At 39.1% G+C, this 24,169-nt stretch overlaps 1 protein-coding gene across 16 annotated transcripts in view; it reads right to left on the minus strand.

The window, feature by feature from the left end:
• ZMYND8 (zinc finger MYND-type containing 8) overlaps positions 1–24,169 on the minus strand; it is a 148,252-nt gene that overhangs the window by 111,774 nt on the left and 12,309 nt on the right. For 3 of the 16 annotated variants that reach the window (XM_074210165.1, XM_074210168.1, XM_074210163.1), the window contains exon 1: positions 1,631–1,945. The exons of 2 other annotated variants lie outside the window; for them this stretch is intronic. In XM_074210165.1, the coding sequence (XP_074066266.1) occupies positions 1,631–1,746 (116 nt within the window). In that variant the 5' untranslated portion in view covers positions 1,747–1,945. 11 more of the 16 variants (XM_074210177.1, XM_074210171.1, XM_074210164.1 and 8 more) reach the window with 6 other exon arrangements.

A 24,169-nucleotide genomic window follows, 5' to 3' on the forward strand; every position in this document is an offset into this window, starting at 1 on the left:
TTTTATCAACTTACAATCTGGTACATTTCTCCTCATTAAATGAGCTTTTCAGTTGAAACTAAAGGTGTGGGTTGCAGGAAACTACAAAAAAAGGGGATTCTTTTATTCATTAAATTGGCATGAAACAATAACAGATTATAAAACAAGCATTTGCAAAGTCATACTGGATGGATCTCCAGACTAGAAATTTACAGAAGGAACTTCCTAGAGAAATTCTGGAGAGAGAGACACACATTAAGCAATCTGTTTTTCCCTAGCAACTCCTAAGTACCCCATTAGCATAAGAAAAATGTGGCAAAAAAAAAACCCAACAACAACTGGGAAGAAACATGCTTACATACAGATGTGTAGGTCCAACCTGGAATAAAAGTACATAATTTGTTCAAGGTCAGTTCCTGAAGTAAAATGAGGTTTTGTCCTGGATGGCATTTCCCACTGCATATAACATCTTAAAACATAAGGAACAATATAAGCCCCTTTTCCAAGGTTTGAGGAGGATACTGCTGAGAGCTAAAACTTTCATTCCATTTGTTAAGCAAGAAGAACTACTATAGTGAGCTCTAACCTTCATACACACCAATTAAGGGTCTGTTACACAGTAAGGAGAACATTTTTTTCTTTTTTTACTGGCCGGGGGTAAACAGGAAGTATAAGCTTCAATCTTAGCAGCAGGTTATCAAAAAAAAAAAAACTGTACTCAAACTAACACAGTTTACATGCACAAGTCACTTAAAAACAGTCAGTGTTAAATGCTCTTCATTTGTACCTGGCCCCCAACAGTGCCCTCCTCACCTGCTGCACTAACTACCCCCCTGTTAAAATCCAAAAATGTTTTGAAAACTATTAAAAATATCCATATCCCAGGGCACTGCTTACTTACCAACCAGGGTGCAAGCAACCGTCTCATTTTTCCAGTTAAGAAGATAGAACCAGGCTGGCAGATTTGGGAATTGATCAAAAAGGAAATTTTTGAAAGAGTTACGTAGTATTAAAAACACACAGACACACATACATACATACATACATACTCAACAACATGTAATGCTGTCATAAGCCACACATGATTTTCTTCCTCTGCCCTCCACAGCAGAGAGGGCTGAGGAGGATACAGTGTAAAAGGGGGGGGAAGCAAAGATAAAAAGATACATTATTCCACTTAATCATGCAAGAGAAGAAGGCTAAGGATTTATTTTAAATAAGTCATTCCTTCAGATTTATTACTTTACCACTGCATGCTCTTGTTGGCTATTCCCACCCTCTACCCTTACCCCCTTAGAAAACTCTCCAAAGACCAGAAGGAAGACTTTTGAGAAACATTTTATCTCCAGGCTGCTCTTCAGAAGGAGCACACACTGTTGGACTGAAAGGAAGGAAACATTTGATAACCCATTTCAAGTTAAGATGCACTGTATTACAGAAAGGATGAAGCACACCAAACACCTAGGCCCAATTGTTAAAATCTGTCATTAGCCCTTTCTGCTGATGGCAAGGTTTCTTCCCAAGCCCAGATTCTCATAGACAGAAGTGAGTTGAGCTGTGCCTTACCCAGTTTGGAAAGGTAAACTTGCCTGGTCTGCTGTCTGCCTTCCTAGGCTCCCTGAAGGGCAGTTAAATGCATCTGCTCCCTTACCTTCCATTTTCTCCCCTAGCAGGCATGTGAGCCAGAGACAATAGTACAGCCACACTGCTCAGAGAGAGAAAGCTTCTTTGGAATACCAGGACCTGGAGACACTCAAGAAACCCCATCCCCTGGTGAAAGAGTAGGTATGCCAAGGTTTGGCCAGTTTGAAAAATAAAGATATGGCTAATGGCTACTGACCATGTGACCCAAGAAAGCACATTTAAACAGTTGCAACTTAATAAAGTGCTGTGGGGTGAGTTTTGCTCGACAAATCCCAGAGAACCAAACTGTTAACCCACAATTCATATGTCTCAGAGAAAAAAAAATGGTAAAAAGTAAGGCTTACCTCTGTGGATGCATTGTTAACACAGTGTTATGTCAATACTTATAAAACATGGAGGACAGGCACTAGAACTCACACAGAAAGGGTTTGGCACTTCAGCTTGATGATCTGTCTTCCTAATAAAAGCTAATCCTGGATTGGCTCCTGCGGTAAATCTGAATGTAAAGCTTCAGGGGATTGGCTGAAACACTTCCTGAGCGATTATCTTTGTGCAGCCCTGGTGAGCAGGAGCCATCCTGTGCATAGAAAAAGACAGGCTAAGCTAGGCCTTTTTCAGCAAGGGAAACTTAGGAAAGCAGCCCCCGAAAGAACTTCTTCCACAGCCTGATTAGATTTCTGAACAGAGGAAAGAGCCTTCAGTCAGCCTGCCCAGATCCTGAGTTCGGGGAGCTGGGATTAGCACTGCTCCTGAGAGGTGTTCTGAGAGCCTTGAAGCCTTCCCAGCTAGCTCCCAGGCAGACACAAGCAGCTCTTCTTTCAGGGAGGAAAACTCCTAGCAGTTTCTGCAGCTAGCAGACAGAAGTCTGCCCTGTGAGCCAGGGGAGACTTCAGGGAATGGGGGAGAAAGGGGAGAAATCCCGGGAGGCATGCTCCAGAATTGCTACAGAAAGGAGACAGAGCTGGTACCATACAAAAGGGACATTCCCCATAACCATTACTTGTCAGTCATAGAAGTATTTGGTGGTCGTATTAATTCACCACCACCCCCCTCAGCCTGATCCTGGGGAACCCTCCAGCAGGAGCCCCAGCTGAGTGGGAGAGCTGGCCCACAGAGCTATGCGGTTAAAATGGTCATGTGGTTAGGGATTTACAAGGCATCTCAACAACAAGGGGGGAAAGCACACATTTCGGAGAGCAAGGAGGTACAGTTTGCTGGGCCAGAGTGCCCTGGGGTCTACCCCCTCTTTGTTAATGCAGTGAGGAATAACTAGGTTTGTGGCTCTCACACCAGATGCCTGAATTCACCAACTTCTCCTCCCCTCCCCCCACCCCTGAGGCCTGCTAAACCTGTCAGTTAAACAAAAATCCTGACTTCCGTCTCAGCCTGCTCTGGCTACAGCTTCCTGCCTATTAACCCCCTCACATTCAATCCCATTGGAAAAAAAGTAGGCCCAGAAGAGGACAAGTTGTGGGTATTACAGGACCTGTGGAAAAATACTCGCTGCTGAGCTGCCGCATTTCACCGGGAGCTAGCCGAGAATGTCCTGCCTCTGGGGCACCCAGCCTGGGAGCCAGGAAAGCCATCTGAATGAGAATAGAGGAAGATGTAAAAAATTAGCCAGGGGAAAAAGTGGCCAGCACAATACTGGCCTAAACCCACATTATGGGCTTTCCTGAAGCTTAAGAGCCTGGTTCTTTAGACAGAACACAGAATCTAACCCACGGTGGAACCCACACTGGGGCAGAACAAAGAGCTTTTTAAAAAAGAATTTTAAACAGAATCATCCAAACAACAGGCCTTTTTGTCCCCTGAGGCAGGTGGGGCAGTTATTTAAATGTGTTGCCCCACCTGGATAACCTGTAAGGGAAAGAACGTTTCCTGTACTTCGAAATTGGGAGATCTGGATCTGTGCAAGCTTGGCCAGGTCATTTCTCTTCTCTTTTCGGGGTCCTCCTCTGTAAAATAACCTCCTAGGTTCCTTATTCTTCTCTTTCTTATGATCCTATTCTCCCCTCATCTTTGGAGGCTTACTCCCAGGAAGATATTAACCACTCTCCAAAAGGCATCTCATAATCCCAGCAATTCCAAAAGTATTACAAAAAGCCTTCCCTAGAGTTTTCTCCCAAAACCTCCTTTATGATTTCCTGGGATCCCATTCTCCCCCTCATCTTTGGGAGCTTACTCCCAGGAACATATTAACCATTTTCCCAAAGGCATCTCAATCCAAAAGCATTACAAAATCTTTCCCTATGTTTTCTCCCAAAACCTTTGCAATTTCCTAGCACATAGCCACCCCGAGAAGGAAGTGTCAAATTCCAGAAGGAGGATCTTAAACAGTTCAGAAAAATTTTTCTTGTTGTTGTTACTGTTGTTAAGTCAAGAAACTACTTAAATAAGATTTAAATGGCAACCTGAAACAAGAGAAGCTAAACAAACGTGATTCTTCTGAGGCCAAACCAGAGCTCCAGAGGCAGTTCTACCATATGCCAGGACGCTGAAATCATGGGGTAATAAAAGTCTCTCTTCAAGCTCTGAAGTGTGGGTTTCTGTTGTTTCTGGTTCTTCAACAAAGAAAATGGAGAGAGGATAGCTAGTTCTCTCTGCCAGCCTCATGGGCAAATGATTGCCCCTCCTCACAATCATGCACAATCATGCAATATAAATTGTTGTCAACGGACTGACTCACACACAGGCAAAATTAAAACATACAGACTAGCTGATATGACTTAGGCCTTGCCCTCTGAAACAAAGGAATGGCCTTGTCTTTTTCAGAATACAAAGGCCAATGCCAGTAGGCACACAGCATTGCCCTTCACCCCCAAGTTACAAGTTTATAAATGAATTATGGGGGGAGGAATCAGATTCCAGAGCCTCTCTACTCAAAGCAGCACCAAAATAACAAGACACAGACATGGGGTTCCTGGGTGGGGAAAGAGGAAGACTAAGAATTTGGTAGGGTGCTTGGCAGGTATTATTGTCACCACTTTACAGAGGCCAGGGAAAGTGAAATTTCTTGCCCAAAGTCAGAGTCAAATCTGGAAATTGAATTTTAACTCCACCGTTGAAATATGGGTTAAATTTTCCTGGGTTGGCCTAGAAATTCACGCTGTACCATGTATGTAACACTGTTACCATGGGGAGAGGCATTCTGAATTCAAAACTACTGGCTCACAAAGGAATTTTGGAGACATTGCAGGAGTGTTATACAATGGAAAGGGAGAGCATTTTGGTGTCTAAGCAGGAAATTAAAATGTTCCAATTATGCCAGTGGCATAAAGTAGGACTCTTCTCTTCTGGCCACTGCAGATATTTCTGGGGCAAAGAACATGACCAAGCTGCAGTTCTGCTCTGTTTCAGAAGTGCCATTAACATTGAGGGAGCTATTAGGTTGTCTAGAAAACAGCTCAATTGGCTAAAAAAAGGAACCAGATAGTCAGGTACAGAGGGAATAATATACATCAGTTAACTGGGCTCTTAAAGGCTATTTTCTTTTTTGGAGTTAAATCCTTTTAAGAATCATAGAAAGTCAGAGCTGGCAGTGACCTTGAAGCAAAGAATACAGAATGTCAGAGAGGATAGGATTTGAGAGAATGTAAAACCAGAGCTGGAAGAAACCTTAAAACTGAGAATGTCTGAACAAATAAGAGACCTTCAAACATAGAATGTCAGGGCTTGGCAAGACTTTAAAACAGAGAAAATGGAATGTCAGAAAAGGAAGAGGCTTTAGAACAGAGAAGATCAGAGCAAGAAGGAACCTTATAAGGATAGTCAGAGCCTGGAAGTACCTAATTTTACAGATTAGGTAACTGAGGCAGACAAAGGGCTTAACTCTCCCTATAGGGGTAAAAGGAAAAACATGAAGACAAAAAGCACCCTTTTTTTCATGCCTCCAAACTGGATTCCAGTTTCTCCTGTCAATTCCTGTGTCCCTGTTAGGAAACTGGTACAAGTTCAAACAAGCACAGATAAAGGGGATGTTAAGAAGCTGTGCACTAAAGAAAACTAAACATATAGTATCTCTTTTATATTTTCAGGATATGAACCTAAGTTTGGGGAGAAAACATGGCTACCAAAAAAGGGGAAAGTGCCAGCTCTAGGGAGTTCTGAGAAAGGATGAATCCACACAAAACCTTATTTGCCAGAAGCTGAAGTCTTAAGGAAACAGTGGCTAACTAAAAAGAATTTTAAGGCTTTTGGCTACTTGCCAGCCACATGACATCCACAACACAAGACCCATAAAACCTGCTCTCAGAGATAGTTCCTTATTCCACAAATGAAAATAAACACACTTTTGGTTATCTGTCTCACTTTTAACAGCATGAGTCTGTTATTTAGTTTGTTATTTGAAGGAGTGACTTCTAAGTAGTCTTTAAAATTTCAGTTAAGTCAAGTTGGAATTATAAAAGCAACCACAGTTACATAAATGCTCACTATCTATCCTTTGCAAAGGTGTAATTCTGTCAAGATATGAATGAGGAAACTAAAACATGTCACCACAGTGAAGGAAGTTAATTGCCTACTTTTTTCCCCAGGGGACAAAGACAGCATGGTGCAGGCTCTCCCAAATACAATGGAGTCCATAGGACTAGGTAGAAACCAAGAGACCCGAGTTCAAATTTCAACTCTTCCATTAACTATGTGTGGCCTCTGGCAAGTCATGTTCCTGGATGGGGAGCATGAGGAGAGAAGGATCAGTCATGCCTGCTAAACAAATGGGGAGAACTAAATTATATCTAAAACTCTTCTAGCACTAAGACTGAATAACTGAACTTGATAGAAACTGGTTGAAAGGGGAGGATTTGACTAAATATTAAGAGAAAAAAGGAATTTGGAAACTTAAAAGCATGTGAGTAGATAAGAGGTCAGGCAGACTCTCAAGAAATCAAAATGGTTCTGAGGACATTCAGAGGAAGGTTCTCTTTTAACAGAAGAAACAAAAAAGGAGAAGGAAAGTAACTGGCCTACAGTAAGTTTAATGATAAGATAATGATAAAGTAAGTTAATGATATTTACAATAGTGTTTTAAGATTTGCAAAAATCATTGCCCTTAATGTCTCAAGTGATTCTCCCCCAAAATTCAGTAAGGTAGATAGGATTATTAACCACATTTTACTAGAAAGGAAACTGAGACCCAAAAGAGTTTTTTAGTAACTTGTCATACATATCCTCTTGGATCTTCACAAGCTCATCTACAAAGTAAATGGCTGATTAAGTATCATCTAAGTCCCTTTCAGCTATAATTCTAATATATAGGCTATTACTGTAATCACAAGAATAAGGAAAGAGACAGGAAAATGAAACACAGAGAGGTTAAATGATTTATCTAGGGTCACATAGCTAGCTAGTATCTAAGGGGAGCATTTGAGCCCAAGTCTCATTGATGCTAAGTCTGACTTTATCCTCAGGAATAAAGGTGTTCAGTTTCTTCTCCTTTATCTTTCTTTGTTCGGAAACACAATTCTGGAATGAAATTCACTGTGCTGGACTTCTTAAAACTACAGAGATAGAATAACAAGTCCCCAGTATCTCCTGGCTTAGAGTTTGGTACAAAATGTTAAATGCATCAGAAGATTCACAGAAACCAGGTAATCCATGAGGAAAAGGCCATTTCTTATAAACTAGGTCATGGAAGCCTTCCTGGAGGAGGTGACCTTTGAGTTCCACTTCAAGATGGGTAGAAATCTAGCAAGCAAAAGTGGGGGAGGAAAAATAGAAATGACCTTCCAGACCTAAAAAGGAGGGAGTAAGCAAGCAGACAAGAAACACAGGGCTTTTCCAAGGAGACAAAATAGGTCACCACAGACAGTGTGAAGATGAATGAAGGAGAATAATATAAGATAAGGCTAGAAAGAAATAGTACATACTAGTGTAGAGGGTTTTGAATTCCTGGCAAAAGAGTTTGGTTCCTACTTGGGGAGCTTGAAATGGATGTGGTAACACTGTAATAAATCATAGCTCCTCAGTTCTCTCAGGTTGGCATGGTATTGTTATGCCCAGTTTACATATGAGGCAAGAGAGGATCTAAGAGGTAGGACTAAGGTTACACAGCTAACAAAATATCAGAGCAAAGATTAGAAGCTGGGCCTCTACTGACTTCAAGTTTTCTTGTCACTAAACAACACAACACATAAGGAAGATTAAGTTGGAAAATTATCAGAAGCAGTCTCTTTGGGGACTTTTTTAACAGCAGTTAGCAGACATGAAGAGAATCTCTAGATTAGAGAAGATAGGGAAATGAAATTGTCAGTATTTGGCTACTGATATGGACATGAAAAGTGAGGAGGGAGGAAGAATCAAAGATTTAACTCAATTAAATTTAATAAGCTTTTATTAAGCTATTGGATGTCTGGCACAAAATGAGTTGTGGAAATACAAACACAAAAATTAAACACACCTCTGGGAAGGATATAGAGAAATAGCAAATACACTTAGCTATGTGATCTTGGGCAAGCCACTTAACCTTACTGCCTCACATCCAGGGCATCTGCAGTTGTTCTGATTCATATGTGATCACTGGACCCAGATATCATGGTCTTCTTTGAGAATGAAGGGCAAATATCATCATCCTCAGGTGAAGTGAGAAAACCTTCCAGAGCCTTTCTTCTGAGACTACTCTCCCAAAATTATCTTGTATATAGATAGCATATACATAGTCTCTCCCCTTAGACTGTGAATTAATTCCTTGAAGGCAGAAACTGTGGGTTTTCTGCTGCATTTTTTTCCTTTTTTTTCTCCTTTCTTTCTATCCCCAGGACTTAGCATAGGATAGATAGAGTATACACTTAATTGCTAGTTGATTGAGTGACTTTGCTGCAATTTAGAGTCTTAGACTACTGTCTCTAACAGTACTAACAATTTAAGTAACTTGCCCAGGTTTACCCAACCCAGGCAAACTTGAACTCAGATCTTCTAGTCAGCTCTAGATCCTATACACAACTGGTTTGTCAAATACTGCCTACATTGTAGGCTGAAACATTCTGGAACTAACAAAAGCAAATTAAAATGTAAACAAGAAATATTTAATAAAATAAGTAAAAAATAAAATAGAGTATGTTGTTGTTGTGTCAATTAGTTGTCTGACCCTCATTGAGAGTTTTCTCAGCAAAGATACTGGAACATTTTGCCCTTTGCTTTTCAAGTTCATTTTACCAAGGAGGAAACTGAGACAAAAAGCTTTAAGTGACTTGCCTAGGATCACATGGTTAATGTCTGAGGCAGTTTTGAACTCACATCCTCCAGACTCCAGGTCTGGCACTCTCCCATTGCTATCCATACAACAGAACAAAAACTATGTCAAAAAATAGTTTTCTAAGTCAACAGAGAGGCCTGAAGAAATCCTCAAGATCAGCCAGTGTGGCGGCTCCTGTTTCTATTTCATTTGATACCTCTGCTCTAGACCTCTTGACCTCATATAAATACAGAGTAATGGAGGAGAGAAGAGGCAGGGCAGGGAGGCAAGCACTTCAAGACTCTGGGGGAATCAGAGGAAAAGATATTTGAATAGAGCATTAAAGACAAATAAAGCAAGGATTTTAAGAGGTAGAAATAAGAGAAGAGCATTTTAGGCATAAGGAAGAAACTGTGAAAGAACAATTATAGTTGTTTATCCTTCATTATCAGAGAGGACCAAAGACAATCAAGTGTTAAGCAAGTGAATTGGATTTGAGTGAGGGGGTGTTGTACAAAGTCACCAACCTCACTTTCTTCTCCTGAGACATCTGGGTCCAGTGGACAGATATGGGTCAGAACGACTGGAGATGGGCTCAGATGTAGTGTGAGGCCTTGGCCTTTTAAAGTTGAGGTCTTTAACAGGTCTCAATTTGACTGAGGCAATGGCCTGGGACCTACTGCTGATCAATCAAAAAGAGTTATTTTGAGGCCAATAAACCCTAGATATCTAGCCTGGTTTCAGGAGATCAAAATTTAAAATTCCTTTGGGCAGAGCAATAGCAGGTAAGTGTGTAAAAGGTAGGGGAAGGAGAGAAGTGGACAAAAGCTCATAGGTGGTAGATAAATGTTATATAGAGAAGAAAATAAATGGGCCAGTTTGGACTAAGGATGAAGAATTATCTTTAAGGAAAGTAATATGAAAACAGTCTGGAAAGATAGGGTTGGAGTCAGATTGAATAGGGCTTTAAATGACAAAGAGTGGAGTTCATCTCTTATATAAAAGGATGTAGGAAGTCAATGAAGCTTCTAAGGCAAGAAAAATGATATGGTCAACTTTGTGTTTTAGGAATATAAATTTGGCAGCAATAAGCATGGATTGGATAGAGAATGGATCACATATAAAAAGACAAGAAGCAGGGCAGCTTGGTGGCACAGTGGATAGAGCAATGGGCCAAATCCTGCCTCAGACACTTGTACTTATTAGCTGTGTGACCTTGAAGAAATCATTTAACCCACTGCTTTGTCAAAAAAAAAATCCCCCCCAAAAACAGAAGACTGTTTCAAGAGTAAAGAAAGGTGGTGAACCAGAAAGAAATAGGGAAAAAATGAGGCAATAGGGACATTAGCAGGACAGGTTGGATTTTATAGCTTCAGAAAGCATCTATGGAGGAGGGGAATAATTAATTTTGTTTCTGGCATACTGAGTTTGAGATAGCCATGGGACATGCAGCAGGAAAGTTCAGCAGGTAGTTGGTGACATAGATCCTTGGGTTTTAATGGTGACATAGATCCTTGGGTTTTAAACATGGGAGAACAATTAAAAGATAGATAGCCCCACTAAAAGAAATAATGAAGTCAGAAGGAAGATTGAGCACAAATCATTCCATCTCATTCAAAGAGCCACTGTCCCCTGTGGTGAGATCTATCTAGGTTGCCAAATCTTTCTATTCTGTGATTAGGAACAAGTTCCATTCCCACTCTGGGACAGCTTCCCCATCTTTCATCTGTAAATGAGAATTTCTTCCAATTCATCACTTAAAAGGCAGCATGATACAGTGGAAAGAGGTTGGATTTGGAGTTGAAGGATCTATGTTCAAATTCTGACTTTGCTATATAATAATTACCTGTGTAAATCTGGAAGTCATTTTAACTTGCTGGGGTTTTAGTTTCCTTATATGTAAAATGAGGCAAATATGAATTAGATAAGGTGATACAATGGATGGACATTGGCCTTGTAGTCAGGAAGACCTGAGTTCAAATCTCGAGTTAGACACTCATTATGTGACTCCAAACAATTCACTTTATCTGTGTGTTTTAATTTCTTCAACTAAAAAACAGGGATTAAAAACAGCACTTACCCTGCAGTACTGCTATGATTAAATTATATAATATTTATAAAGTGGTGTTCAGCACATGGCAGGCACTACTTAAATGTTTATTCCTTTCCCTTCTAAAGAATCTTCCAATTCTAAGTCTGTGATCCTTTACTCTAAATATTCAAGATATAGACCTAGTATAGAGCACCAGTCCTAGAATCAGCGCCACCTAGCCGCCCCTCATCACATGCTTTTTAATCCCACTAAAACCATTCAAATTCCGGTAAATCCAGTCCTAATCTTCATAACTTCATTTGAGGTTTTCTTAGCAAAGACATAGCAGCAGTTTGCCATTTTCCAAATGAGGAAACTGCGGCAAGTAGTGTTATGTGACTTACCCAAGGTCACAGAGTTAGTCAATGTCTGAAACCGGAAGTTTCCCTGATTTCAGGCAGAATGTTCTACGTACTTCTCCACCTGGATGCTCAATTATTACCTAGGCAATTTTAATAGCCTCTTATCTGGTCTGTTTCTAGTTTTTTCCCTAAATAGTTCCCCTTACATATTGGATAGCTGGTCTGATCTTCTTAAAATTCATGAATCATGTCACTATGATCATGTCACTCTCCCGCCCCAAACCTTTCAGTGTCTCCAATCTCTCCCATGTCCAAACACATTAATACAGCAATCATGGTCCTTTACAATCTCACCCCAACCTTTCCAGCATTATTTCATAGAATTTTCTTTCATCTACCCTCAATGCATTTCCTTGTCTGAACTACAATGCCTTTTCCATCCTTGCCTGTTCAAATTCTTCTTCCTCCCACTTTAAGGCATCCAACTCAAAACTCAAACATGCCTCCCTTATAAAGCATTACATTCAAACCCCCTAAGTGTTATTTTTCTGTCTTAAAGTCCAAGATATACTTTATCACAATCTTTCTATCTATCATTTAATTGGTTCACTTAGGTATACACACACCAGGCATTTAACTAGGTGATGAAGACAAAGTCAAAAATAAAACAATTCCTGCCCTAAAGTGTTGTGGGGGGGGGGGTTACAAGAGTGTACAATACGCACATCAATAAGTATAATCTGAAGAAACAACAAGTTGTCTGGGAAAGACAGGCACTAGAAAGTGCAGGAATCAAGAAGGGCTTTTCATAGATGGTGCTTCACAGTCTTTGGAAGTGAAAGCAAGGAAGGAGCCCATTTCAGCCATTGCAAAGGCCTGGAGACAGAAAATAGAGAGTATTTTGTGAAGAATAGAAAGATCAGTTTGGCTAGACAATAGAATGCAAGGTCTTTGAGTATATGACATGGATACCATCTTGTCCATCTTTGCATGCCTAGTATCATCAGAGGGTCACTACAACATAGGAATGCTTAATAAATATTTTCAATGAATAATGTACTACTTTGAATTGTTTATTATGTTATTCTTTTTTTTTTTAGGTTTTTTTTTCTGCTAGGCAATGGTATTAAAGTGGCTTGCCCAAGGCCACACAGCTAGGTAATTATTAAGTATCTGAGGCCACATTTGAACTCAGGTACTCTTGACTCCAGGGCCAGTGCCCTATCCACTGTACTACCTAACCACTCCTTAATATTTCTTAATAGATACTGTCTAATAAAGTCATTTCCCTTGGGTCTCAGTGATAAGGCTAGTAGTCAAACTATAAGAAATAATAGAGCAGATAATTGTGAAGAGTTTCCCAAAGAGTCTAACTTTCTACTATCTTTCCCCAAGAAATAATTATGAATTTATTCTTTATATATTTAATATGTGTGTGTCTGTTCAAAATTATGGCTTTCCTATAATGGAATATAAGTTACTTAAGGGCAGCAATGGGATATATTTTTGCTTCATATATCTATACCTACATAACAACAGTATGACAGGCATTCATTATTTGATAAAAGAAAATTCTAAATAATTGTTGAGTCAAAGAAAAAAATCAAAGGAACAACAGATAAATCCATTAAAAATGTCAACCAAAATTGGGTGATGTAGTCAAAGCAGTCCTTAGAGAGAAAGGTATATCTCTAAATACTTTCATTAACAGAATGAAGTATTATACAACTAAATGACCTAGAAAACAAGCAAATTTTAATAAGCTCCATCACACACTAAAATAGAAGTTCTGCAAATCAAGGAAGAGGTCAACAAAACTGAAACCTTCAAATTCATCAAATCTCATCAAATGAGATAACATTTTTAAAATACTTAGCACTCAAATGTAAGCATTTTAATAGGAAGAGAAGAGAATAAGCAATTATTCTCTTCTCTTTCTATTAAAATATTAATTGTTATGGGATGATGATGCTGTTTTGTCCTTCATTCTCAAAAAAGACCCTGACATGAGGGAGGGGATACCATGACAAGCACATGAATTTGTGCACTTCAAGGCCAGTGCTCTATCCACTGTGCCACCTAGTTGTTGGCAGTCAGGAATCAAGAAAAGGGGAGTTCAAATCTGGCCTCAGACACTTGACATTTATTAGCTGTGTGACCTTGGGTAAGTCACTCAACCCTGACTGCCTCATACTCAGGACCATCTCTGGTCATCTTGATTTCTATCTGGCCACTGGACCCAGATGGCTCTGAAGGCAAAAATGTGGCTGATGATTTAGCACCTCCTCACTCAAATCCAATTCATGTGCTTGTCATAGCATCACCTCCCTGAAGTCAGGGTCTTCTTTAAGAATGAAGGACAAAGGGGCGGCTAGGTGGCATAGTGGATAAAGCACCAGCCCTGGAGTCAGGAGCACCTGGGATTCAAATCCTGTCCCAGACACTTAATAATTACCTAGCTGTGTGGCCTTAGGCAAGCCACTTAACCCCATTTGCCTTGCAAAAACCTAAAAAAAAAAAAAAAAAAAAAGAATGAAGGAAAAAACAGCAAAACAGCCTCTAATAAAAAGAGGAAGGGGGGGGGCAGAAAGGGGAGAGGAAAAAAAATGGCACTTGGATAAACAACTAATTTGGTTTTTGTAAAAGATGAAAAACTAAATGATGAGTATCCAAAGTGGAAAAGATGATTAGAGAGGTAGGGGGAGCAATGGAAAAGCACTGGTTGTTTAGATAAAGGATCTGGGATCAAATGCAGTGTCTAATACTTTCTACCTATGAGTTGATGGATCTCAATTTCCTCAGTTTTATAAATGTTGGCCTAAACAGCCTCAAAGTTCTATGATCCTATGAACTGACATGGAATATAAGTTTTAAAGCGAAAAAATCTTCAACTAGCACTGAAAGAATAGGGAATTTGGTGTCATGAGACCTAAGTTCAAATCATGACTCAATTTCCTCACCTGTAAAATGACCTGGAGAGGAAATGGCAAACCACTCCAGAATCTTTGCCCCCCCCCCCAAAAAGCAAATGGTATCCATTAAGAGTTGTATACAACTGAAAGAATTGAAGAACAAATCTATAAAATGAAATTGTTGGATTGGATGAAATTTCAAATTCCCTTCTGGTTATACATCTATGACCTAAATTAATCTCATTTTATAGTTTCCTTTCAGCTCTAACATTATGCGCTATGATCAAGGAAGAAAACATAATTAGAGAAGTAGTATTTTATTTCTCAGACACAAAGACAGAAACATGGAAATGCTATTTGGAAGGAACCAAGTACAAGGCAGAAAAATAAAACTACACTGGACATAAACTGAAAGCTCCAAATTTTGACTAAGAAAATGGAAATGGGAAACAGAGATGAAATCCAAACTCTCATTCTAGGAAAAGAGAAAACTTACAGGTGATAAATGAGATACCAAAGGCAATTCATTTCTAATACAAAACTAATAGCCAGAGGATATAATGGAAATGAACTGAAATTTCAAGGATAAATTTAAGTCTAAATTGCTATTTGACATTCACAAAGAATGCTTCTTTCTATAACGGATGTGTATGATTGGTGTGCAGGGTGAGTTCCAAATCACAGGGGAGCTGACCACCCAAACACAGGCAGCAGGAGGCATTTCCTTTAACAGAAAGAAATTTATTGTCTGGATGGGAGTGGGGGAGGGGAGAAGAGGGAAGGCAGGGACCTGTTCTTCTTCCAGAGATGCTCTTCTTAATGTGCCTTTTAAAAGATGAACTCCTTTTATGAGCTGCCCTCAGGGTGTGATGTTGTTTACCCATTTCTGCACAGTATCATCACATTTTCTTCCTTGGTTTTCCTTGTGACCATGACCACGTGGGATGGGTCAGGACTGGATAAAGACTAGAGCAAGATTGCAAGATTACCTCATTTCCTAACCCTAAAATGCTGCACTGTTCTAGAAAAAAGTGACCATCATCCAAGACCTCCCTATTCAATTCTAGTTATCCTATATTCATCAAATTCTATATAGTCAATAAGCTTTATCTGGAGCCTCCTCTGTGTAATGTGAAGAGTTGGAGGTGCATGGGGGTTGGGAGGAAGAGTAAGGGGTGGGGGGAAGATGTAAAGATGGTTTTTTCCCAGTGTAAGAGGCCTCACAGAGCTAGGGCTTGGGAGGGGCCGGTAGAAATGGGGAGGATGGAATAAGGCTGATGAAATGAAAAAGACCTATGTACAGACAAACAGATCATAGATTAAAATAGAATATTATTGTTGTTTGTCCTTTTTTGTTCTTGAGAAGGATTGTGTTATCAGGGAGGTGATGCCATGACATGCAAGTGAATTGGATTTAAGTGAGGAAGGCCTTTGCAAAGTCATCAGCCACACTTTTAGTTCAGGAGATGGCTGAGTTCAGTGGTCAGATATGGATCAGGATGGCTAGGGGTGGCCCAGGATAGTGGGAAACCTTGGCCTTTTTTTTTAGGGTTTTTGCAAGACAAATGGGGTTAAGTGGCTTGCCCAAGGTCACACAGCTAGGTCATTATTAAGTGTCTGAGGCTGGATTTGAACTCAGGTATTACTGACTCCAGGGCTGGTGCTCTATCCACTGTCCCACCTAGCCGCTCTGAAACCTTGGCCTTTTTAAACTAAAATATTTTTTAAGGGTTTATATCATCTCAGTTTGATTGAAATAAGGTCCACTTGGTGATCAAGGCTACATAAAAATACAAAAAAAAAATAGTGTCTTTTACCTAGTCAAAAAAGAAAAAGCAATCTGGAAGGAGAAGACTTTCAGGATTTCTGGCCAAAACAGAAACAATTGCTATTTATGTTCACTCTGAACTAAGCAGGACCCAATTAATGATCTAAAGTGTTAGTCAGGATCCTATTGCTGACCAATGGGGTAGCTAGGTGGTTGCACTACATAGAATACTGGCCCTGAAGTTAGGAGAACCTGAGTTCAAATTCACCCTTAGACCCTTAACACTTCCTAGCTGTGTGACCATGAGCAAGTCACTTAACCCTGATTGCCTCCAATCTAGGACCTTCTCCAGTCATTCTAATTCATATCTGGCCATTATGGGCAGCTAGGTGGTACAGTAGATAGAGCACTGATCTTGGATTCAGGACAGGAGTTCGAATCTAGCCTCAGACACTTGACTCTTACTAGATATGTGACTTTGGGCAAGTCACTGAACCCTGATTGCCTCTCCTCCAGGACCATCTCCCAGTGGTCCTGATTCACATTTTGCAACTGAACCCAGTTAGCTCTGGGGGAGAAAGTGAGACTGGTGACATCACAGCAGCCCCTCATTCAAATCTAATTCATGTGCTTGTCATGGCATCACCTCCCTGATGTTCTGGTCTTCTATGAAAATGAAGGATATGCATTATTATTATCTACCCAGATGACTACAGAGAAGAAGGTGAGGCTGCTGACTTGCACAGCACCCCTCACTTAAGTCAATTCATTTCTTCATTGTATCACCTCCCTGAAGTCTTTTTTTCCAGAACAAAGGACAAACAAGAGCACTAGAACAGGGGTGGGGAATCTTTTTTCCGCCAAGGGCCATTTGGATATTTATAGCATATTCCTGGGCTATATTTCATTAAACATTTAATTAATTCATCCTTAAGAAGCTATGAGATTTATTGAGTTTTGAATCCTGCCTGTGGTTGCCTTGGCAACACCAGACCTATATGGCCAGTGGACTGAAGGTTTTCCACCCCTGCACTAGAGCCAAACTGATTTTGGGGGTGGTAGAGCCTCTAGACATAAAGCCAGTTTTCAGCAACCAAATAAGTGTAGAAAAGAGATCATAAAAGGGATAAATTACTCTCAGCTGGATGAGAAGAAGGAAGGCTTCTTGGAGATAAGATGAGGTTGTCCTTCATTCTCAAAGAAGATTGTGACATCAGGACAGTGATGCCATGACAACACATTAGATTTGAATAAGGGGGGAGTTGTGCTAAATTACCAGCCTCTCCAAAGCCATTTAGGTCCAGTGGCCAAATATGAATCAGGATGACTGGAGATAGCCCTGGATGAGAGGCAGACTGGGTTCAGTGACTTGCCCAAGGTCATACTGCTAGTTAAGAGTCAAATGTCTGAGGACAAATTCTAATTCCTGTACTCCTGACTCCAAGGCCAGTGTTCTATCACTGTGCCTTTCTTGAAACATTCATCTGAATCTATATTATGGAGAGAAAGGTGGAGAGGATTTGGTGGGACTTAGTTTTTATGTTAGCCCCTTTTCTCTGACCTAATCTATTTTGTATCTACCTCCCTAAATAGTCTTTGTAAATTGAAAATATTTACATGCTCCTTCCTCAGATCTAAATGTATAGGTAACCTACTTAAGTCATCTAAGATTCCTATTCTTTTCTAGTACCTATAGATTCATAAAGAAGAGCCACAAGGTACCTCTGAAACCAGAAAAATCAAATGTCAGAATTGGTCAGCAAAGAATTGCTAAGCATTTAAGTATGTTGCCAGCCTGATGCTAATCCCTGAGGATACAAAGAAAGGCTCCAGCACGACCAGCCTTCAAAGAGCTGGCTCCCATCTGAATGGGACAACATGCATGTACATAAAAGATACTATATATATATTGATTATATCACTATTAAAGATATACAGTGTAAATGGGAAGTTATCTCAGAGTAAAGAACTTGGAAGAAAAAGAAAAGGCCTCATACAGTTTGCAGATCTCTGAACAAAGTCAGGGAAACTAGAATTCTAGGAGGTGGGGGGGAACCTTTCAGGAATGGTGGTAGATTATATTACTGGAAAGATAGGAAGGATCAAGGTTGTAAAGGGCTTTTAAAAGCCAAACAAAAGTACTTTATGTTTATTCTGGGAGTAAATAGAATGCTACTGAAATCTAGTAAGGGAGGGAAAAAGGAGTGATATGCAAAGGATGTACTGGAAAGAGAGACTTGAGGCAGAGAGATTACAACTAGGAGTCTGCAACAGGGTGGTGCTTGTATGAAGAGAGAAAACAAATATGAGAAATTGTCTACAGATTGAATTTTCAAGGTGTTTGCAAGTAAAAAGTCAAAGGTGCCACCAAGTCCCTAGCTGGACTGAGATCTGTGTCTAGCTTACATTTTGACACAATTGTCTTGAATTTATCTCTAAATGTTTTCTCATTCAGATTTTTTTTTTTAGGTTTTTGCAAGGCAATGGGATTAAGTGGCTTGCCCAAGGCCACACAGCTAGGTAATTATTGAGTGTCCGAGGCCGGATTTGAACTCAGGTACTCCTGACTCCAGGGCCCTTGTTCTATCCACTGTACCACCCAGCCACCCCCTCTCATTCAGATTCTTAACAGCTGAAATCAAGACCTTTCTTTTCTCCAGGTTGATCTATAAATGAATGAATAAAAATTCAGGAAAAATCAGGTTAACAAATGAGCAAGTATTTATTAATCTCTTACTCTGTACTAAACTATGATAATGCCCAAAGAAAGGAGCTCACAATCTATTGGAGAAGACAACATGCAAACCACAATGTAGGAACAAGATCTATATACAAAAGCAAATAAGTATTAATCAAGAGACAAGTGTAGGGGTTACAAATTTGGAGTTTATGTTCTAAGAGGTAAAGATAACTCGCTTTGGGAAAGTGATACCAGGTAACAACAGTACTTTAGACTGGAAAGGTACTAGGATAGTGAATGGGACTAACAGATGCTATGATTGTGGGGTGTTAAGTGAGCTGTTTCTTGGGGCTACCAACTAAACTCAGACTCTCATCATCTCTTAGCCAAGACTATTTCAAAAGCCATACTTTTTTTGGACTTACTACCTCAAACCTGTCCCCAATTCTAGGCAGCTGCAAAAGTGATTGATTTTCTTAAAGTGCAACTCTAACTCAATAAACAAAGGCGACTGTTTATCAACACTAGCAACAATATAAAATCTTTTGGATATTTAAATAGTAGACCCCTTTGTTACCTTTCTAGTCCTCTATTTTCACATCCTGAACTGCTCAGCAGACAAAAGTCCCATATCTCCAAGCATATGCACCTGGCTCTTCTCAAGTCTGCAATACTTTCCCATTTCAACTCTGCTCTCCAAATTCCAAATTCAGCTCAAGAACCATTTTCTCCATAACTTTCCAGTCTTATTTCATATTACCTTCCTTTAGCTAGAATACAGCCCTCTAACTGGAGTCAGGAAGATTTTGAGTTCAAATTTAGTCTCACACACTTACTAGCTATGTGATCCAGAGCAAGTAACAAGTCACTTAGTTTCAGTCTCAGTTTCCTCATGTGTAAAAACCGGGATATCAATACCATGTACTTCCCAAGATTGTTTTGTGGATAAAATGAGATCATATTTTAATTTAAATTTCTGTATTATTCCAACTAAGGTGAAGATAGTTTTCAACATTCATTTTTTTGAGTAAGATTTTGAGTTTCACATTTTTCTCTTCCCCCTTTCCCTCCCCTTCCCTTGACAGCGAGTAATCTGATAAATGAGATATGTATAAAGTGTTTTGCAAATCTTAAACTGCTGCATTTGTAGTTGTTTTTCAGCTGTGCCTAACTATTCATGATTCCATTTAGGGTTTTCTTGTTAAAGATAATAGAGTGCATTGCCATTTCCTTCTCCAGCTCATTTTCCAGATGAGAAAACAGAGGCAAAGTTAAGTGACTTGTCGAGGGTCACACTGTAAATAAGTGTCTGAGACCAAAATAGAACTCAGGGTGATGAGTCTTCAGGACTTCAGGCCCACTGCTCTGTAGGTATCACATAACAACCCCAGACTGCTACATAAATGCTAACTATTATTTTTTTTATTTCATTCTAATCAAACAAGTTGTTTCATACAACAAAGCATTTCCCTCATCCCCACCTTTCTGCAGGCAGGTCTGGGATGCACTCTATCTTGGAATCCTTCATGTCTCAGTTCAGAAGCTTCTCCCTCTAAGAAGGCTTCCCTAGTGCCCCTATTTGTTAGAAGTTCTAATTGCTTCCCATGGCTAGAAGGGAAAGGGAAGTGGGAAAGGAATGAGGGTTCATTACACGGCCTTGCAATCTCCCACCTCCAAGCTTTTGTGCCCCATACCTAGCCTGTATCATACAGATGGAAAGAGGATCTACACTGAAGATATCAAGGATATGGAAGGTTTCCAAAACTCCATGGAATAGTTAGGGAAAGTGTTTGTATCCTCATTTTAAAGTCAAGGAGACTAAAGTTAAGAAAAACAAATGAATTTGACTAGTTAAACAGTCAAAAAAGATCACATCTCATCCAGGTTTCCTGTATCAAAGAGTAAGGAAAATGTTAATCATTTATTCATTTGAATCAAATGGGTTTTCTTTATCAAAGGACTGAAACCAGGGCAGCATGTCAGAAATCATGCAGATCAATCTCGAAGTCAGCTTTTACCTGACAGCCCATCCTGAAATTTTTCAGCGTGAGCATTTGCATCTAACAAGTCAGCAAACACCACAAATCAGAGTTTTATCATTTTGTAGATTGCTAGATCACATTTCTTTTACTGAAAAGAGAAAACACACTCATAGCTAACACCCTGTTGTTAAAAAAAAAAAAAAAGGAAAAGAAGGCCCAGAGATATTAATTTTCCCCAAATTACAAAGAGCAAAAATGGTTAGACTACTTACTGTTTTGTGGAACCCATCTTGGGAATGTCTCAGGTTTAGTCAGGAAGTTTGATTCTCTAATTGATTATGTACTTAATGCCAAACAAAAGAAGCAATTGAAGACAGTAGTCCTTGATGGAAGGAGGAAAGGGAATGACAGTGGGGAAAGAAAGGAACCAGGTGTCCCTATATCACATGCCCTGGAAACCTGGAATCCTTGATTCTGAGGATTTCACGTAATTCCTGATATAAATGCAGTCATTCCAGAGGCAGGAACAGCAGTAGCAGCAGGCTTAGTAGGCCTGGAATTTTTAGCCAAAAGATTTGAAGGCTAGAAAAATGGAGATAGATGATTGCATTAAAGTTGGAGCTTTTGTGTAGATCTAAATACATCCTCAAAGTACAAGAAACTTCCCCAATTTTGATTAAGGATGCCCGTTCTTCTGCAGATAAGAAAACCCAAAGCAAACACCTCCCCCCGCCCCAGATCCAACTCTTAAGTCCTAAGAAGTGATTATCACCTTCCCAGTTGCATTCCATTAAACCAGTCCCTTCTCTGACCTTAGTGGGAAAATAGCTCCCCCTGGTGTTCCTTTAGTGTGCTTTGCATTGCTATCCCAAAGAATAACTGAGAAAACATGTAAGAGTTTCACTGTCTTCCAAAACTCTTTGCAAAGATAAATATTAATAGAATGATTTGGCTGGTTCCATAGGCACAGCTGAAAGGGATTTAACATTCCTTTAGAAATGGTTGCTCAGCCTCCAGTTATGAAACTCACTACTTTCTGCCTACAAACACACTACTCCAATTGCTAAGAAATGTATCCTTATATCAGTCCAAAATCTGTCTCTTTGTAGCTTCTAACAGTTGTTCCTAGTTCTGCCTTCTGCTTCCAAAAAGAGCAAGGATGATGTGTTTTCCACATAACAAAACTTGACATACTTGACCTCAATCATCTATATCCATTTTCTAGTCTTCAAATCCTTTTGGCTAAAAATTCCAGGTCTACCAAGGAGAAAAAAAATAGGAACAAAATTTATCTGGAGCAACCAAAGGTCAAGAGAACTGATGGGGAAAAAAAAATGTAAGAGAAGGTGTACTTGCTCTACCCGATCTGAAACTATACTATAAATTGACAGTTATCAAAACTGCCTGAGTATACTGGTTAAGAAATAAAGTAATGGACTAGTGGATTAGGATAGGTACAAAATGTAGTAAATGACTACAGTAATTTACTGTTTGACATACCCAGAGACATTAGCTTCTGGGACAAGACTTCACCATTTGACAAAAATTGTTGGGAAGACTAGAAAATAGTAGGGCAAAAACTGGCCATATCTCACATCCGATATCAAAATACGATCAAAATGGATACAGGATTTAGACATAAAGAGTGATACCATAGACAATTAACAGATCAAGAAATATTCTATCTATCAGATCTACGGAAAGGGAGAAATTTATGACCAGGAAAGAGAGTACATTATAAATTGCAAAATGGATGATTTTGACTATATTAAATTAAAAAATTTTGCACTAATTAAAACCAATGCTGCCAAAATTAGAAAAAATACAAAAAGCTGGGTAACAATTTTCACTGTTAGGGGTTCTGATAAAGTTCTCATTTCTAAAATATATAGTGAATTGCTTCAAATTTATAAGGTTTCAAGTCATTCCCTAATTGATAAATAGTCAAAGGATATGAACAATTTTCAAATGAAGAAATTAAAGCTATATATAATCATATGAAAAAATGCCCCAAATCATTACTGATTAGAGAAATGTAAATTAAAACAACTATGAGGTTCTACCTCATATCTCTCAGATTGGCTAAAATGACAGAAAGAGAAAATGATCAATGTTGGAGAGGTTGTGGGAGGATTGGGGCATATTAATGTGTTGTTGGTGGAGTTGTGAACTGATCCAATCATTCTGGAGAGCAATATTGAATTATACCCAAAGAGCAATAAAACTGATCATACCCTTTAACCCAGTAATACCAATACTATGCCTATATCCAAGAAATCATAAAAAAATGAGAAAAGTCTCACATGTTCCAAAATATTCACAGCAGTTCTTTTTGTAGTGACAAAGAATTGGAAAATAAGGGGGTGCCCATCAATTGTGGAGTACCTGAACAAGTTATGGTATATGAATGTTATGAAATACTATTATTCTTTTTTTAAAAAAATTTTAAGGCAATGGGGTTAAGTGATTTGCCCAAGGTTACACAGCTAGGTAATTATTAAGTGTATGAGCCCAGATTTGGACTCAGATTTTTCTGACTCCACAGCTAGTGCTCTATCCACTGTGCCACCTAGATGCCCCTAATACTATTGTTCTATAAGAAACTATGAATGGTCGAACTCTAGAGAAGCATGGGAGGATTTATAGGAACTGATGCTGAGCGAAAGGAGAAGAACAAAGAGAACATTGTACACATTAACAATACTGTGAGTTAATCAACTTTGATAGATGCAGTTCTTTTCAGCAGTTCAGAGAGTTAGGCCAACCCTAGGAGACCTGCTATGGATAATGCTATCCATATCCAGAGGAAGAAAAACAAAACAAAACAAAAACCTACAATATCTGAATGAATACTATACTGATTTTTTAAAATTTCTTATGTTTTCCTTTCCTATCTCATGGTTTTCCTTCTTTTCCCTTAATCCTAATGACTAATCTATAAAGATCTTAAACACAAATGTGTATGTACAATATTTACCAGACTGTTTGCCACTGAGGGGAGTGGGGGGGAAAGGAGAGTGGAAAGAAATTATGTAACTTAAAAATATGTATATGCATATGGATGAATGCTGAAAAACTTTATTAACATGTAATTGAAAAAATAAAATAAAATATCAATTTAAAAAGAAACTCCAACTCAATGTGATATCATGGTATCTTCCCCCTACTACTCATATTCTGGCTTGCTAATGCCCTTTCTAAAATCAGAGGTAAATGCAATATTGCTAAAGCTAAGGAGAAAATGAATATAATAATGTTCCAGTGGTCTGGACATGGTGCACATATCAATGGGTTACCTTTCACAATCTACTAAATAGAGCAGAACCAGATGGTACAATGTATAGAGGTGAATTTGGAATTAAAAAGACTTGAATTCAAATTCTGACTTACTAGCTTTGTGACCCTGGGCAAGTCACTTTATCTCTATGTGCCTCAGTTTCCTCAGTTATAAAATGGAGATAATATTAGCACCTCCCAGGGTTGTTGAGAAGAGCAAATAAGATAATATATAAAGAGTTATATAAACATTAAAGAGCTAGATAATATAAATCAAGAACAAAAGAACTGGGGTTGGAGTTGAAAATATTATTCCCAGTAAAGATAAACATAATCTTTTTTTTTTGCAAGGCAATGGGATTA

The sequence above is a fragment of the Macrotis lagotis genome, chromosome 1 (assembly GCF_037893015.1).
Source record: "Macrotis lagotis isolate mMagLag1 chromosome 1, bilby.v1.9.chrom.fasta, whole genome shotgun sequence".
NCBI classification, from domain to species: domain Eukaryota; kingdom Metazoa; phylum Chordata; class Mammalia; order Peramelemorphia; family Peramelidae; genus Macrotis; species Macrotis lagotis.